This window comes from Oncorhynchus kisutch, linkage group LG16 (genome assembly GCF_002021735.2).
Source record: "Oncorhynchus kisutch isolate 150728-3 linkage group LG16, Okis_V2, whole genome shotgun sequence".
NCBI classification, from domain to species: Eukaryota; Metazoa; Chordata; class Actinopteri; order Salmoniformes; family Salmonidae; genus Oncorhynchus; species Oncorhynchus kisutch.
This window is the reverse complement of record NC_034189.2, coordinates 11,907,056-11,923,045: the sequence shown is the minus strand read 5'-3', so window position 1 is coordinate 11,923,045 and position 15,990 is coordinate 11,907,056. Positions and strand designations below refer to the sequence as shown.

Genomic DNA, 15,990 nt, shown 5'->3' with positions numbered 1-15,990 from the left:
CCACCCGCCCCCGTATTTAGGCCGAAACTCCTGCAGTCTCCTTTGTCTACATATCCCCCATTAAGCAGCCCTAATGTTTTTAGATAAGACATCATAATGTCTTGGAGCAAGTGTAGACTTGCTAAAACCTGCCCTCTGCTTTCTGACAAACCAGACGTGTTTAGTTAGACAATAAGAAGAACCTGCCAGCCCGACCTGTGTTGACTGGTCTCTGTAAAGTCTTTATATCTAACAGTAAGGACCTGTGTTGACTGGTCTCTGTAAAGTCTTTATATCTAACAGTAAGGACCTGTGTTGACTGTAAAGTCTTTATATCTAACAGTAAGGACCTGCGTTGACTGTAAAGCCTTTATATCTAACAGTAAGGACCTGTGTTGACTGGTCTCTGTAAAGTCTTTATATCTAACAGTAAGGACCTGCGTTGACTGCTCTCTGTCAAGTCTTTATATCTAACAGTAAGGACCTGTGTTGACTGTAAAGTCTTTATATCTAACAGTAAGGACCTGTGTTGACTGGTCTCTGTAAAGTCTTTATATCTAACAGTAAGGACCTGTGTTGACTGGTCTCTGTAAAGTCTTTATATCTAACAGTAAGGACCTGTGTTGACTGGTCTCTGTAAAGTCTTTATATCTAACAGTAAGGACCTGTGTTGACTGTTCTCTGTCAAGTCTTTATATCTAACAGTAAGGACCTGTGTTGACTGTAAAGTCTTTATATCTAACAGTAAGGACCTGTGTTGACTGTAAAGTCTTTATATCTAACAGTAAGGACCTGTGTTGACTGTTCTCTGTCAAGTCTTTATATCTAACAGTAAGGACCTGTGTTGACTGGTCTCTGTAAAGTCTTTATATCTAACAGTAAGGACCTGTGTTGACTGTAAAGTCTTTATATCTAACAGTAAGGACCTGTGTTGACTGGTCTCTGTAAAGTCTTTATATCTTGCCTTGTTAAGGGGCTGACATTAGGCAATTTAAACATTTCGTAAATAATGTGTTGATGTCACACACACACACAGTACATGGCAGACTGTGCCCAGAAGTAAAGCTCTAAGGGTCTCTCTCTCTCTCTCTCTCTCTCTCTCTCTCTCTCTCTGTCTCTATCTCTCTCTCTCTCTATCTCTATCTCTCTATCTCTCTATCTCTATCTATCTCTCTCTCTCTCTCTCTCATCTAATACTTTACTTGAAGCCGGTCCAAAGGTACAGTACAGGAAAGCCATGGACAGGTGTGGGTAGGTACATCAGAGGTACCAGATGGGTCGGCACGCAACTAGCTAAATCCTCCTGTCACTGGTTAACAAGCTAACTGGCTAATTAGCCAGAATGTGGCTTGTTGACTAGCGGGCTAGGTGGCTAACTGCCTAATAAGATAGCTTTCCAACTAGCTAATAAGCTAGCTAGTAGCTGTCCTCATTTGAATTACAGGACCATAAGCTAGCTTTCCAACTAGCTGTCCTCATTTGAATTACAGGACCATAAGCTGGCTCTGTATGCCTATGCTAACTGGCTGTGGCACAGTAGCTACATTCTGGACCCCCCTGCAGAGTTTGACAGATAAACGGATGTATACACACACAAAAGCAGATGTGTGTCCCTGTTATGATAAACCATGAATGACTTCGCTAACAATACGGTAGCTAGTTCAACTCAGGCCAGCAATATGATGAATGTATATTGGAGGAAACATCATTGGGAAGACTCTGTGGGATAGATAGTATTAATAGCAGCTCGAATAGCTCATCTAGGCTTGGGCTTTAAACTGCAACGGAGGTACACACACAAAGCAGATGTGTGTCCCTGTTATGATAAACCACAGCTTTTACGAGAAACTATTACTAGAATACTACAGGTCCAGTCCTGGAACTCTGCAGCAGGGGGATATGGGTCTCTGTGGTACTATGACTGAGACTACAGGTCCAGTTCTGGAACTCTGCAGCAGGGGAATATAGGTCTCTGTGGTACTATGACTGAGACTACAGGTCCAGTTCTGGAACTCTGCAGCAGGGGAATATGGGTCTCTGTGGTACTATGACTGAGACCACAGGTCCAGTCCTGGAACTCTGCAGCAGGGGAATATGGGTCTCTGTGGTACTATGACTGAGACTACAGGTCCAGTCCTGGAACTCTGCAGCAGGGGGATATGGGTCTCTGTGGTACTATGACTGAGACTACAGGTCCAGTTCTGGAACTCTGCAGCAGGGGAATATAGGTCTCTGTGGTACTATGACTGAGACTACAGGTCCAGTCCTGGAACTCTGCAGCAGGGGAATATGGGTCTCTGTGGTACTATGACTGAGACTACAGGTCCAGTTCTGGAACTCTGCAGCAGGGGAATATAGGTCTCTGTGGTACTATGACTGAGACTACAGGTCCAGTTCTGGAACTCTGCAGCAGGGGAATATAGGTCTCTGTGGTACTATGACTGAGACTACAGGTCCAGTCCTGGAACTCTGCAGCAGGGGGATATGGGTCTCTGTGGTACTATGACTGAGACCACAGGTCCAATCCTGGAACTCTGCAGCAGGGGAATATAGGTCTCTGTGGTACTATGACTGAGACTACAGGTCCAGTCCTGGAACTCTGCAGCAGGGGAATATGGGTCTCTGTGGTACTATGACTGAGACTACAGGTCCAGTCCTGGAACTCTGCAGCAGGGGGATATGGGTCTCTGTGGTACTATGACTGAGACTACAGGTCCAGTTCTGGAACTCTGCAGCAGGGGAATATGGGTCTCTGTGGTACTATGACTGAGACTACAGGTCCAGTCCTGGAACTCTGCAGCAGGGGGATATGGGTCTCTGTGGTACTATGACTGAGACCACAGGTCCAATCCTGGAACTCTGCAGCAGGGGAATATAGGTCTCTGTGGTACTATGACTGAGACTACAGGTCCAGTCCTGGAACTCTGCAGCAGGGGAATATGGGTCTCTGTGGTACTATGACTGAGACTACAGGTCCAGTCCTGGAACTCTGCAGCAGGGGGATATGGGTCTCTGTGGTACTATGACTGAGACTACAGGTCCAGTTCTGGAACTCTGCAGCAGGGGAATATAGGTCTCTGTGGTACTATGACTGAGACTACAGGTCCAGTCCTGGAACTCTGCAGCAGGGGGATATGGGTCTCTGTGGTACTGAGCTTTACATCGTGTCCAGTCCTTTATAAAGGGGTCTATAAACGACAACATACCTTCATGCGATGGAAACCATGAATGACTAACAATACGATAGCTAGTTCATCTCAGGTCAGCAATGAGACAAAATGAATCAAATTAGAAGCTGAGGTGGAAAACAAACAAAATAACATGATTACTGTGATGTTCAGTGGCGATTTTAGCATGCAAATCTTGGTGGGGCAAACTAAAAAATGTGGGATGAATGCCATCAAAGCAACAACACAATACAACACAACACTAAACAATACATGAGTTGCACGATAACGGTGACAAACGGTGCCAACAAACTGTTAGGGCCTCCATAAAGCTGTCCCAACAGCAGATTACGTCACATGGCAATTTCTAACGTTAGAATTGGGGATGACGTACTGTCTCATGAGTGACAGAAAACGGAGCCAATCATGATAGAAAACAGATGCAACGCTTTGTACTTTCTGCTGGCTAGCCCCTCCCCCACAGAAAGCATCGAGCTCAATGCTTTCTGTGGGGGAGGAGCTAGGCTGAAACACCTGGATTTTGGACATTGAGCTAGGCTGAAACACCTGGATTTTGGACATTGAGCTAGGCTGAAACACCTGGATTTTGGACATTGAGCTAGGCTGAAACACCTGGATTTTGGACATTGAGCTAGGCTGAAACACCTGGATTTTGGACATTGAGCTAGGCTGAAACACCTGGATTTTGGAGTTATATTACGCAAGAAAGAAAAAAAAGAGACCATGTTTGTATGCGGCTTAATAAACTCAATTACATTTCTTATTTTTTTAACATTATTTGCAAACTGATATGTGACCCGCATTAATGCCCCACTTGCCCTGAATGACAGGTCGTCACTGTTGATGTTCATGTTACATGGGTTTGTGCCTCTCTAAGAGTCAACTTCTTCACACTGGAAGAAGTTAAGCTACACTGAAGCTACCCTTAAGAAACATTTAGTTTACTAAACTAAAGTTACTTTGAAAAAAGTAGTTCACTACATCCAAACTACTTAATAAAAAAATTATCATATCTAAATCAGAAATCTCATTGACTACCAATTGCAAAACAGATGACTTTGGAGTCAAACAAGCATGTTAACAAAATGTGGCATTTAGCCAAGTAAACCCAAAAACGATGTTTCAAGTGAAAATTAGGCAGGTCTGACGTTGAAAAAGAAAGACCATTCTTGCCTACTTCACCCATATAATTAAAAAATAATGTGTAGTTCCAGTAGATAGCTACACTGCTACATGGCTAAAAAAAAGGTAGTTAACTACTAAAAACACTACCAAGATTTGTAATTAGTTAAAATACCACCAAGCTTCTGCAAAATGTAGATACATTACTAGTTGAACTGTATGTAGTGCAGTGGCGCTTCTAGCTTGTATGGCTTCCTGGGCGAACCCCCCCTTCAGCGCACTACCCCCCCAAAATCACCATTCTGCACTAACTGTCATTTTTAATTCAGACATTTGGAAAACAAATAAATCATCTTAACATTTAAAACTTTATAAATATATATACAAATAGAAACAAACAAAAGACAAATAGAAACAAATTGTAGTATATAAATACAAATAAGAAATAGAATTGAATTATTACACAATTACCCTATTGCTAACAAAAAACACAAATCAAACTAAATTGCACAAATCCTATAATCACACAAATACACACATAGAATAACACACTTATAAAGAAGAGAACCTGATTTTTACACTATTGCACTTCAAACAAGAAACACACAAACTAAATTGCACAACTAATTGCACAACTAATTGCACAACTAATTGCATTACTAATTGCATTAATACAGTACAAAGTTAAAGGTGACCTATTTGATAGATTCCCCTGTTCCCCCTTCCTCGGGCTTCCAGTGGGGAGACCTGAGGTCAATCTACCAACGCCCCCCTCCCCATCTCGTACTTCTGAGTGGGAGACCTTCCCAGGCCGTAGCCTGCCAAGCTCACAAACTAGAATCAGGGCGCCCACCCCGACAAGGTTAATTGACCCACAGTCCCACACGGTGACAAGATATCATTGACATGATGTGCAAATGAGCGATAGAAAAACGATCACGCAAATGTACCATTCTGAATATTATTATTTAAAAAACATTTTTTTGTTTCGGGCGCCCCATGCAGCACCCGGCAAGATGCCGGCCCAGGCGGCTGCCCATGTCACCTATGTCCTCCACTGGCTAAGAGCGCACAATAGTTATGGGCTAAGGGTGGAGGTAATCAGAGAGAGAAACAGAATGCAATGTAAGAGAATGTGACAGAATGTAAATGAACCCAGGGGTCAAATATTCCTTACACTGGATTCCCCTCGTATTACTAAGAAACAGCTACACCCCAATAGCGATGTCCTCAACCTCCTCTCCACGCTGTATCGCTACCCTCCTCTCCATGCCTCCTCTTCTCACTGTATCACTACCCTCCTCTCCACGCCTCCTCTCCATGCTGTATCACTACCCTCCTCTCCACGCTGTATCACTACCCTCCTCTCCACGCTGTATCACTACCCTCCTCTCCACGGTGTATCACTACCCTCCTCTCCACGCTGTATCACTACCCTCCTCTCCATGCTGTATCACTACCCTCCTCTCCACGCTGTATCACTACCCTCCTCTCCACGCTGTATCACTACCCTCCTCTCCACGCTGTATCACTACCCTCCTCCCCACGCCTCCTGGATCAACAAGAAGTTCAGCTTTATTTTGATGTTTTACACTTGTGATTTTATGAAAATTAAATATTTATAATTCTGTAGGCTCTAGTTCTCATCAACATGTATAGTATAATCACTCATACTGTACAGTACTCTGAGGGTTCTAGTTCTCATCAACATGTATAGTATAATCACTCATACTGTACAGTACTGTGAGGGTTCTAGTTCTCATCAACATGTATAGTATAATCGCTCATACTGTACAGTACTGTGAGGGCTCTAGTTCTCATCAACATGTATAGTATAATCACTCATACTGTACAGTACTGTGAGGGTTCTAGTTCTCATCAACATGTATAGTATAATCACTCATACTGTAGAGTACTGTGAGGGTTCTAGTTCTCATCAACATGTATAGTATAATCACTCATACTGTACAGTACTGTGAGGGTTCTAGTTCTCATCAACATGTATAGTATAATCACTCATACTGTACAGTACTGTGAGGGTTCTAGTTCTCATCAACATGTATAGTATAATCGCTCATACTGTACAGTACTGTGAGGGCTCTAGTTCTCATCAACATGTATAGTATAATCACTCATACTGTACAGTACTGTGAGGGTTCTAGTTCTCATCAACATGTATAGTATAATCACTCATACTGTACAGTACTGTGAGGGTTCTAGTTCTCATCAACATGTATAGTATAATCACTCATACTGTACAGTACTGTGAGGGTTCTAGTTCTCATCAACATGTATAGTATAATCACTCATACTGTAGAGTACTGTGAGGGGTCTAGTTCTCCCTCTCTCCTGCATTTGGCCACAAGTGCTCATCAACATCACATCTTATTTCTTCTCTGGCGATGCATCTTGGAAAGTATCTTCTGGACTGTCTAATCCAACCCTGTCAGTCTTCAGGAGAAGTGTCTCCACACCCTGGCAGTCTTCAGGAGAAGTGTCTCCACACCCTGGCAGTCTTCAGGAAAAGTGTCTCCACACCCTGGCAGTCTTCAGGATAAGTGTCTCCACACCCTGGCAGTCTTCAGGAGAAGTGTCTCCACACCCTTGCAGTCTTCAGGAGAAGTGTCTCCACACCCTGTCAGTCTTCAGGAGAAGTGTCTCCACACCCTATCAGTCTTCAGGAGAAGTGTCTCCACACCCTGTCAGTCTTCAGGAGAAGTGTCTCCACACCCTGGCAGTCTACAGGAGAAGTGTCTCCACACCCTGTCAGTCTTCAGGAGAATTGTCTCCACACCCTGGCAGTCTTCAGGAGAAGTGTCTCCACACCCTGTCAGTCTTCAGGAGAAGTGTCTCCACACCCTGTCAGTCTTCAGGAGAAGTGTCTCCACACCCTGTCAGTCTTCAGGAGAAGTGTCTCCACACCCTGTCAGTCTTCAGGAGAAGTGTCTCCACACCCTGGCAGTCTACAGGAGAAGTGTCTCCACACCCTGGCAGTCTTCAGGAGAAGTGTCTCCACAACCTGACAGTCTTCAGGAGAAGTGTCTCCACACCCTGACAGTCTTCAGGAGAAGTGTCTCCACACCCTGTCAGTCTTCAGGAGAAGTGTCTCCACACCCTGGCAGTCTTCAGGAGAAGTGTCTCCACACCCTGGCAGTCTTCAGGAGACGTGTCTCCACACCCTGGCAGTCTTCAGGAGAAGTGTCTCCACACCCTGCCAGTCTTCAGGAGAAGTGTCTCCACACCCTGGCAGTCTTCAGGAGACGTGTCTCCACACCCTGGCAGTCTTCAGGAGAAGTGTCTCCACACCCTGCCAGTCTTCAGGAGAAGTGTCTCCCCACCCTGTCAGTCTTCAGGAGAAGTGTCTCCACACCCTGTCAGTCTTCAGGAGAAGTGTCTCCACACCCTGTCAGTCTTCAGGAGAAGTGTCTCCACAACCTGACAGTCTTCAGGAGAAGTGTCTCCACACCCTGACAGTCTTCAGGAGAAGTGTCTCCACACCCTGGCAGTCTTCAGGAGAAGTGTCTCCACACCCCGCATTCATGGCCTCCAGTAAGGACATCTGGTCATGTGGATGTTGGTCATAAACCTTCCACCTCCACGCAGAGAGAACCTCCTCTATGGGGTTTAGGACGGGGGAATATGGAGGCAGGGATAGTACTGACATCCTGGGATGTGCAGTAAACCAGTCTGTGACTGCAGCAGAGTGGTGGAATGCCACATTATCCCACACAACAACGAAGGTAGTGCAGCAGAGTGGTGGAAAGCCACATTATCCCACACAACAACGAAGGTAGTGCAGCAGAGTGGTGGAATGCCACATTATCCCACACAACAACGAAGGTAGTGCAGCAGAGTGGTGGAATGCCACATTATCCCACACAACAACAAAGGTAGTGCAGCAGAGTGGTGGAATGCCACATTATCCCACACAACAACGAAGGTAGTGCAGCAGAGTGGTGGAATGCCACATTATCCCACACAACAACGAAGGTAGTGCAGCAGAGTGGTGGAATGCCACATTATCCCACACAACAACAAAGGTAGTGCAGCAGAGTGGTGGAATGCCACATTATCCCACACAACAACGAAGGTAGTGCAGCAGAGTGGTGGAATGCCACATTATCCCACACAACAACGAAGGTAGTGCAGCAGAGTGGTGGAATGCCACATTATCCCACACAACAACGAAGGTAGGGGAGTTTCTTGCCCCTCTCTCCTCCACTGGCACAAGTTGATTATGCAGGTCAAGCAGACATCCACGGTTGCTCTCTGTCCAATCACATTTCTTCCCCTGCGGCGTGTTTTTGCAAGGTTGAATCCAGCTTCATCCACAAAGATGGAATGTATGTGCAGGTTGCCTGGCATCCCGCTCCATTACTCTCTATAATACAGTGAATCCACCGTTTTACAGTACTTTACATTACGCATAGCTGCGAATGTACCCTGTTTGGTCTCACCTGTTGCTTTGCCGGGAAATTTGTACTTTTGATACAACTCTTGAATGCTGCAGATTTGGTTGCACCCTTAAACCGGCCTCTCTCAAAGAGAAAGCATGGTTTACAACATGGTCAATAATTGTGGCCCTTATCTCATCAGAGACCACCGCTCTTGGTCTTCCTCTCCTTTGTCCTCCACGCATTCTCCCTCTCCCTGACACTCATCTCTCCCCACCAACCTGTCTCCCTCTCCCTGCCACCCTTCTCTCCCCACCAACCTGTCTCTCTCTCCCTGTCACTCTTCTCTCCCCACTAACCTGTCTCCCTCTCCCTTCTCTCCCCACCAACCTGTCTCCCTCTCCCTGTCACTCTTCTCTCCCCACCAACCTGTCTCCCTCTCCCTGCCACTCTTCTCTCCCCACCAACCTGTCTCCCTCTCCCTGCCACTCTTCTCTCCCCACCAACCTGTCTCCCTCTCCCTGCCACTCTTCTCTCCCCACCAACCTGTCTCCCTCTCCCTGCCACTCTTCTCTCCCCACCAACCTGTCTCCCTCTCCCTGCCACTCTTCTCTCCCCACCAACCTGTCTCCCTCTCCCTGCCACTCTTCTCTCCCCACCAACCTGTCTCCCTCTCCCTGCCAGTCTTCTCTCCCCACCAACCTGTCTCCCTCTCCCTGCCACTCTTCTCTCCCCACCAACCTGTCTCCCTCTCCCTGTCACTCTTCTCTCCCCACCAACCTGTCTCTCTCTCCCTGTCACTCTTCTCTCCCCACCAACCTGTCTCCCTCTCCCTGCCACTCTTCTCTCCCCACCAACCTGTCTCCCTCTCCCTGCCACTCTTCTCTCCCCACCAACCTGTCTCCTTCTCCCTGCCACTCTTCTCTCCCCACCAACCTGTCTCCCTCTCCCTGCCACTCTTCTCTCCCCACCAACCTGTCTCCCTCTCCCTGCCACTCTTCTCTTCCCACCAACCTGTCTCCCTCTCCCTGCCAGTCTTCTCTCCCCACCAACCTGTCTCCCTCTCCCTGCCACTCTTCTCTCCCCACCAACCTGTCTCCCTCTCCCTGTCACTCTTCTCTCCCCACCAACCTGTCTCTCTCTCCCTGTCACTCTTCTCTCCCCACCAACCTGTCTCCCTCTCCCTGCCACTCTTCTCTCCCCACCAACCTGTCTCCCTCTCCCTGCCACTCTTCTCTCCCCACCAACCTGTCTCCCTCTCCCTGTCACTCTTCTCTCCCCACCAACCTGTCTCCCTCTCCCTGACACTCTTCTCTCTCCACCAACCTGTCTCCCTCTCCCTGCCACTCTTCTGCTCCACCAACCTGTCTCCCTCTCCATCTCTCCCCACCAACCTGTCTCTCTCTCCCCTGCCACTCTTCTCTCCCCACCAACCTGTCTTCCCTCTCCCTGCCACTCTTCTCTCCCCACCAACCTGTCTCCCTCTCCTGCTGCCACTCTTCTCGCCCCACCAACCTGTCTCCCTCTCTCTACCACTCTTCTCTCCCCACGAACCTGTCTCCCTCTCCCTGCCACTCTTCTCTCCCCACCAACCTGTCTCCCTCTCCTACCACTCTTCTCTCCCCACCAACCTGTCTCCCTCTCTCTGCCACTCTTCTCTCCCCACCAACCTGTCTTCCTCTCCCTGCCACTCTTCTCTCCCCACCAACCTGTCTCCCTCTCTCTAACCACTCTTCTCTCCCCACCAACCTGTCTCCCTCTCCCTGTCACTCTTCTCTCCCCACCAACCTGTCTTCCTCTCCCTGACACCTTCTTCTCTCTCCCACCAACCTGTCTCCCTCTCTCTACCACTCTTCTCTCCCCACCAACCTGTCTCCCTCTCTCTGCCACTCTTCTCTCCCCACCAACCTGTCTCCCTCTCCCTACCACTCTTCTCTCCCCACCAACCTGTCTCCCTACCACTCTTCTCTCCCCACCAACCTGTCTCCCTCTCCCTGCCACTCTTCTCTCCCCACCAACCTGTCTTCCTTGATCCATGCTTCCAAACTAAATCATTCCCAAGCCGTCCTCTTTTGTCTGTTTGGTAACGAGACTAAAAACAGGACACTTGTGTCGGCTTTCAGCTGAAACTGCAATCAGCTGTGTTTGGAATGATTAAATATTCTGCTGAGATTTTCTATATGTGTCTATCTAATTACTGCAGAAATGCACAACATTTTCCGTCATTTTGTTTTGAATGTGTTTTTAGCAGTTTTGGAAACAGTGTGTTAGCATTTTAAAACATGCTGCAGACAGTTAGTTTAGCATTTTGGTGGAGTATGGATGAGAAAAGAGTTTTCAGAGTGAATGTGGTCATTGAATGCATTTTGGTGGAGTATGGATGAGAAAAGTGTTTTCAGAGTGAAGGTGGTCATTGAATTCATTTGGTCTGTGTGTGTGTCACACTGTCTGTGTGTGTGTGTGTGTGTGTGTGTCTGTGTGTCTGTGTGTCTGTCTGTCTGTCTGTCTGTCTGTGTGTGTGTGTGTGTGACTGCGTATGTATGTATGTATGTGTGTGTGTGTGTGTGACTGTAGTATGTATGTGTGTGTGTGTGTGACTGTCTGTCTGTCTGTCTGTCTGTCTGTCTGTCTGTGTGTGTGTGTGTACTTTACCTCGTTCTTTCTCTTTCTTCTCTTTGGAGGAGTCAAACTTCCGTCTGAGTGATTTCCTTCTCTTGCGGATTTCTATAAAAAGGGAACCAAACAGATGTTGTTCATTTGATTTATTATTTTAAAGAAAAGAGGGTGTTTGTTTGTAAGGGTGAATGACAATGTACTGTTAGTTTGTTGATGTTTTTTAAACAGAGATCTTTATGATCTGTGTCGTATTTGTAGTTCATTTGAAATTACGTCCCAAATGGGATGCTATCCCCTACGTAGTGCACTATGCCCATGGGCGCTGGTACAAAGTAGTGCACTACGTAGGGATTAAGGTACCATTTGGGATGTTTCCTTGGTAATGTTGCGTTTACTCCAACCGCTTCCCACTGTTCACCGTTCTGTGTAAGAACGAACCATAAACGACTCTAAACAAACACAGATGTAAACCAGCAAGATATTAGCAAGAAAAACCCACTGAGTAGAGACCAAACCAGAGAAAACAAAACCCCCACACACACACACATACACACAACCATACACACCACACACACACATACACACAACCATACACACCACACACACACATACACACAACCATACACACCACACACACACACATACACACAACCATACACGCCACACACACACACATACACACAACCATACACACCACACACACACACACACATACACACCACACACACACATACAACACACAACATACACACCAACACACACACACACACACACACACACACAACCATACACACACACACACACACACACAACCACACACACCACCCACTGCGCCAAGTTAAATTGCCTTCATTAGACTTGTCCCGTCCCTGAGAACACACATCTCTTTCTCAATTCAGACCTTACTAAGAATATACCTTTTACAACATACTGGCTGTGTTTGTAAAGGCCACTGTGTTTGTACAGGCCACATCCTCCTGTACTGGCTGTGTTCGTACAGGCCACATCCTCCTGTACTGTCTGTGTTCGTACAGGCCACATCCTCCTGTACTGGCTGTGTTCGTACAGGCCACAGCCTCCTGTACTGGCTGTGTTCGTACAGGCCACAGCCCTCCTGTACTGGCTGTGTTCGTACAGGCCACAGCCTCCTGTACTGGCTGTATTCGTACAGGCCTCAGCCTCCTGTACTGTCTGTGTTCGTACAGGCCACAGCCTGCTGTACTGGCTGTGTTCGTACAGGCCACAGCCTGCTGTACTGGCTGTGTTTGTACAGGCCTCAGCCTCCTGTACTGGCTGTGTTTGTACAGGCCACAGCCTCCTGTACTGGCTGTGTTTGTACAGGCCCCAGCCTCCTGTACTGGCTGTGTTTGTACAGGCCTCAGCCTCCTGTACTGGCTGTGTTTGTACAGGCCACAGCCTCCTGTACTGGCTGTGTTTGTACAGGCCTTAGCCTCCTGTAATGGCTGTGTTTGTACAGGCCTCAGCCTCCTGTACTGGCTGTGTTTGTACAGGCCTCAGCCTCCTGTACTGGCTGTGTTTGTACATGCCACAGCCTCCTGTACTGGCTGTGTTTGTACAGGCCTCAGCCTCCTGTACTGGCTGTGTTTGTACAGGCCTCAGCCTCCTGTACTGGCTGTGTTTGTACAGGCCTCAAAACACAGATGAAGGAATACATTTTACAACCTAAACATCCTCTCACTGGCCAGCTTTATCCGGAAGACAGCATAGTTTTAGGGTTTATGTGTGTGTCTCTCTCTGTGTGTGTGTGTCTGTGTGTGTGTGTGTGTGTGTGTGTGAGTGTGTGTGTGTGTGTGTGTGTCTGTGTGTGTGTGTGTGTGTGTGTGTGTGTGTGTGTGTGTGTGTGTGTGTGTGTGTGTGTGTGTGTGTGTGTGTGTGTGTGTGTGTGTGTGTGTGTGTGTGTGTGTGTGTGTGTGTGTGTGTGTGAGTGTGTGTGTGTGTGTGTCTGTGTGTGTGTCTCTCTGTGTGTGTGTGTGTGTCTGTGTGTGTGTCTGGTGTGTGTGTGTGTGTGTGTGTGTGTGTGGTGTCTGTGTGTGTGTGTGTTTTGGTGTGAGAGAGGGGAGGCACAGCCTTGCTGTTTTGTTGCAGAATCCTTGAACTTCAAGACATTAATTTATTTTTATTTGTTTCCCTCAACATGACGGGGCTTGGGCACAGATCTAGGATCAGCTTAACCCCCCGGAATCACAACCCTCACCACTAATGGGAAAACCACAAAACTGACCCTGAATCAGTATGTAGGGACAACTTCATCCTTTTGTTGGGAAAAGGGGCTGACAGGATTAGAGTGTGGAAGACTCTGAAATTGAAGTGATCCGAGCAGTCAAATCCCCATGCGGAGAGGTGTGTTGTGTGTGTGTGTGTGTGTGTGTGTGTGTGTGTGTGTGTGTGTGTGTGTGTGTGTGTGTGTGTGTGTTGTGTGTGTGTGTGTGTGTGTGTGTGTGTGTGTGTGTCAGTGGTTTAGGACGGGTCAAATTCACATGACTACAGGAAATGAAAGTGTAATTGCATGGCGACTCCTCCTGCACTCTCCACATGCCAGAGCGAGGGCTAATCGCTGAGCGCTTTCAACACTCCGTGTGTGGGTGTGTGCTCCTACGTGCTGTGAACTTGGTGTGTGTGTGTTTTTGGTTTTGCTATCCTTTTGCGGACCAGAAGACTTGTGGGGAAAAAAGGCTAATTTGGGGTTAGGGTTAGGTTTAAGGTTAAAATTAGGGTTTGGGTTTCTGTTTGTGCTGGTATCAAACCTTCGGTTGCATTGGCCTATTGCGACTGTTATGTCTTTATATTGCAAATCAATCTGGTCTGGAGAATGTGAGGGAATTAGGGTTAGGATTAGGGTTAGGTTTAGGGTTATGAGTTAGGGTTAGGGTTAGGAGTTAGGGTTAGGTTTAGGGTTATGAGTTAGGTTTAGGGTTAGGGTTAGGATTAGGATTAGGGTAGGGTTAGGGTTAGGAGTTAGGGTTAGGTTTAGGGTTATGAGTTAGGGTTAGGGTTAGGAGTTAGGTTTAGGGTTATGAGTTAGGTTTAGGGTTAGGATTAGGATTAGGGTTAGGGTTAGGAGTTAGGGTTAGGTTTAGGGTTATGAGTTAGGTTTAGGTTTAGGTTAGGGTTATGAGTTAGGTTTAGGGTTAGGTTTAGGGTTAGGAGTTAGGTTTAGGGTTGGAGTTAGGTTTAGGGTTAGGTTTAGGAGTTAGGAGTTAGGTTTAGGGTTAGGGTTAGGATTTAGGTTTAGGGTTAGGGTTAGGAGTTAGGTTCAGTGTTAGGTTTAGAAGTTAGGTTTAGGGTTAGGTTTAGGGTTAATGTTAGGGTTAGGGAAAATAGGATTGTGAATGGGAATCAAAGTGGGGAAGCCAGGTGCCAACCCATCTTTGCAGAGAGAGAGAGGTAGAGAGAGAGAGTGGTAGAGAGAGAGAGGTAGAGCGAGAGGTAGAGAGAGAGAGAGGTGGAGAGAGAGGTAGAGAGAGATGTAGAGAGAGAGAGAGGTAGAGGTAGAGAGAGAGAGAGATAGAGAGGGTAGAGAGAGAGAGAGATAGAGGTATAGAGAGAGAGGTAGAGAGAGAGGTAGAGAGAGAGGTGGAGAGAGAGGTAGAGAGAGAGGTAGAGAGAGAGGTAGAGAGAGAGAGAGAGAGAGAGAGAGAGAGAGGTGGAGAGAGAGGTGGAGAGAGAGGTGGAGAGAGTGGTAGAGAGAGCGGTAGAGAGAGAGAGGGATGGAGAGAGAGGTAGAGAGAGGTAGAGATAGAGAGGTAGAGAGAGAGAGAGAGAGAGAGAGAGAGAGGTAGAGAGAGAGAGAGAGTTAGAGAGAGAGAGAGAGAGGGAGAGAGAGAGGTAGAGAGAGAGGGGTAGAGAGAGAGAGGTAGAGAGAGAGAGGTAGAGAGAGAGTAGAGAGGTAGAGAGAGAGGTAGAGAGAGAGAGGAGAGAGAGAGTAGAGAGAGAGAGAGAGAGGTAGAGAGAGAGAGGTAGAGAGAGAGAGAGAGAGAAGAGATGAAGAATTAAAAAAATATTAATGTGCAAATCAAATCACATACACATGTGTTTAGCAGATGTTATTGCGAGTGTAGCTAAATGCTTGTGTTTCTAGCTCCAATTTCAAATATTGTACAATCCAGGTGTGCAAAGCTCTTAAGGATTTACCCAGAAAGCCTCACAGCTGTAATCGCTGCCAAAGGTGTTCCTAACATGTACTGACTCAGGGGTGTGAATACTTATGTAAATTAGATATTTCTTTATTTAATTTTCGATCAATTTGCAAAACATTTCCAAAAACATGTTTTCACTTTGTCATTATGGGGTATTGTGTGTGAGAGAAATTGGTGAGAGAGAGAAAAAAACAACAACGATTTCATCCATTTTGAATTCAGGCGATAAAACAAACAAAATGTGGAATAAGTCAAGGGGTGTGAATACTTTCTGAAAGCAGTAGCTGTGGTTAAAGAGAGAGAGCTGTGGTTAAAGAGAGAGAGCTGTGGTTAAATAGAGAGAGCTGTGGTTAAAGAGAGAGAGCTGTGGTTAAAGAGAGAGAGCTGTGGTTAAAGAGAGAGAGAGCTGTGGTTAAAGAGAGAGAGAGCTGTGGTTAAAGAGAGAGCTGTGGTTAAAGAGAGAGAGAGAGCTGTGGTTAAAGAGAGAGCACTGTGGTTAAAGAGAGAGAGAGAGCTGTGGTTAAAGAGAGAGAG

The 15,990-nt window shown here is 46.7% G+C and overlaps 1 protein-coding gene across 3 annotated transcripts in view; it reads right to left on the bottom strand.

The window, feature by feature from the left end:
* The window catches only part of LOC109906818 (rho GTPase-activating protein 6), a 135,580-nt gene that overhangs the window by 23,409 nt on the left and 96,181 nt on the right, over positions 1 to 15,990 (bottom strand). For all 3 annotated transcript variants that reach the window (XM_031791796.1, XM_031791797.1, XM_031791798.1), the window contains exon 3: positions 11,336 to 11,407. In XM_031791796.1, coding sequence (XP_031647656.1) covers positions 11,336 to 11,407 — 72 coding nt within the window. The remainder of the gene's footprint in view (positions 1 to 11,335; positions 11,408 to 15,990) is intronic.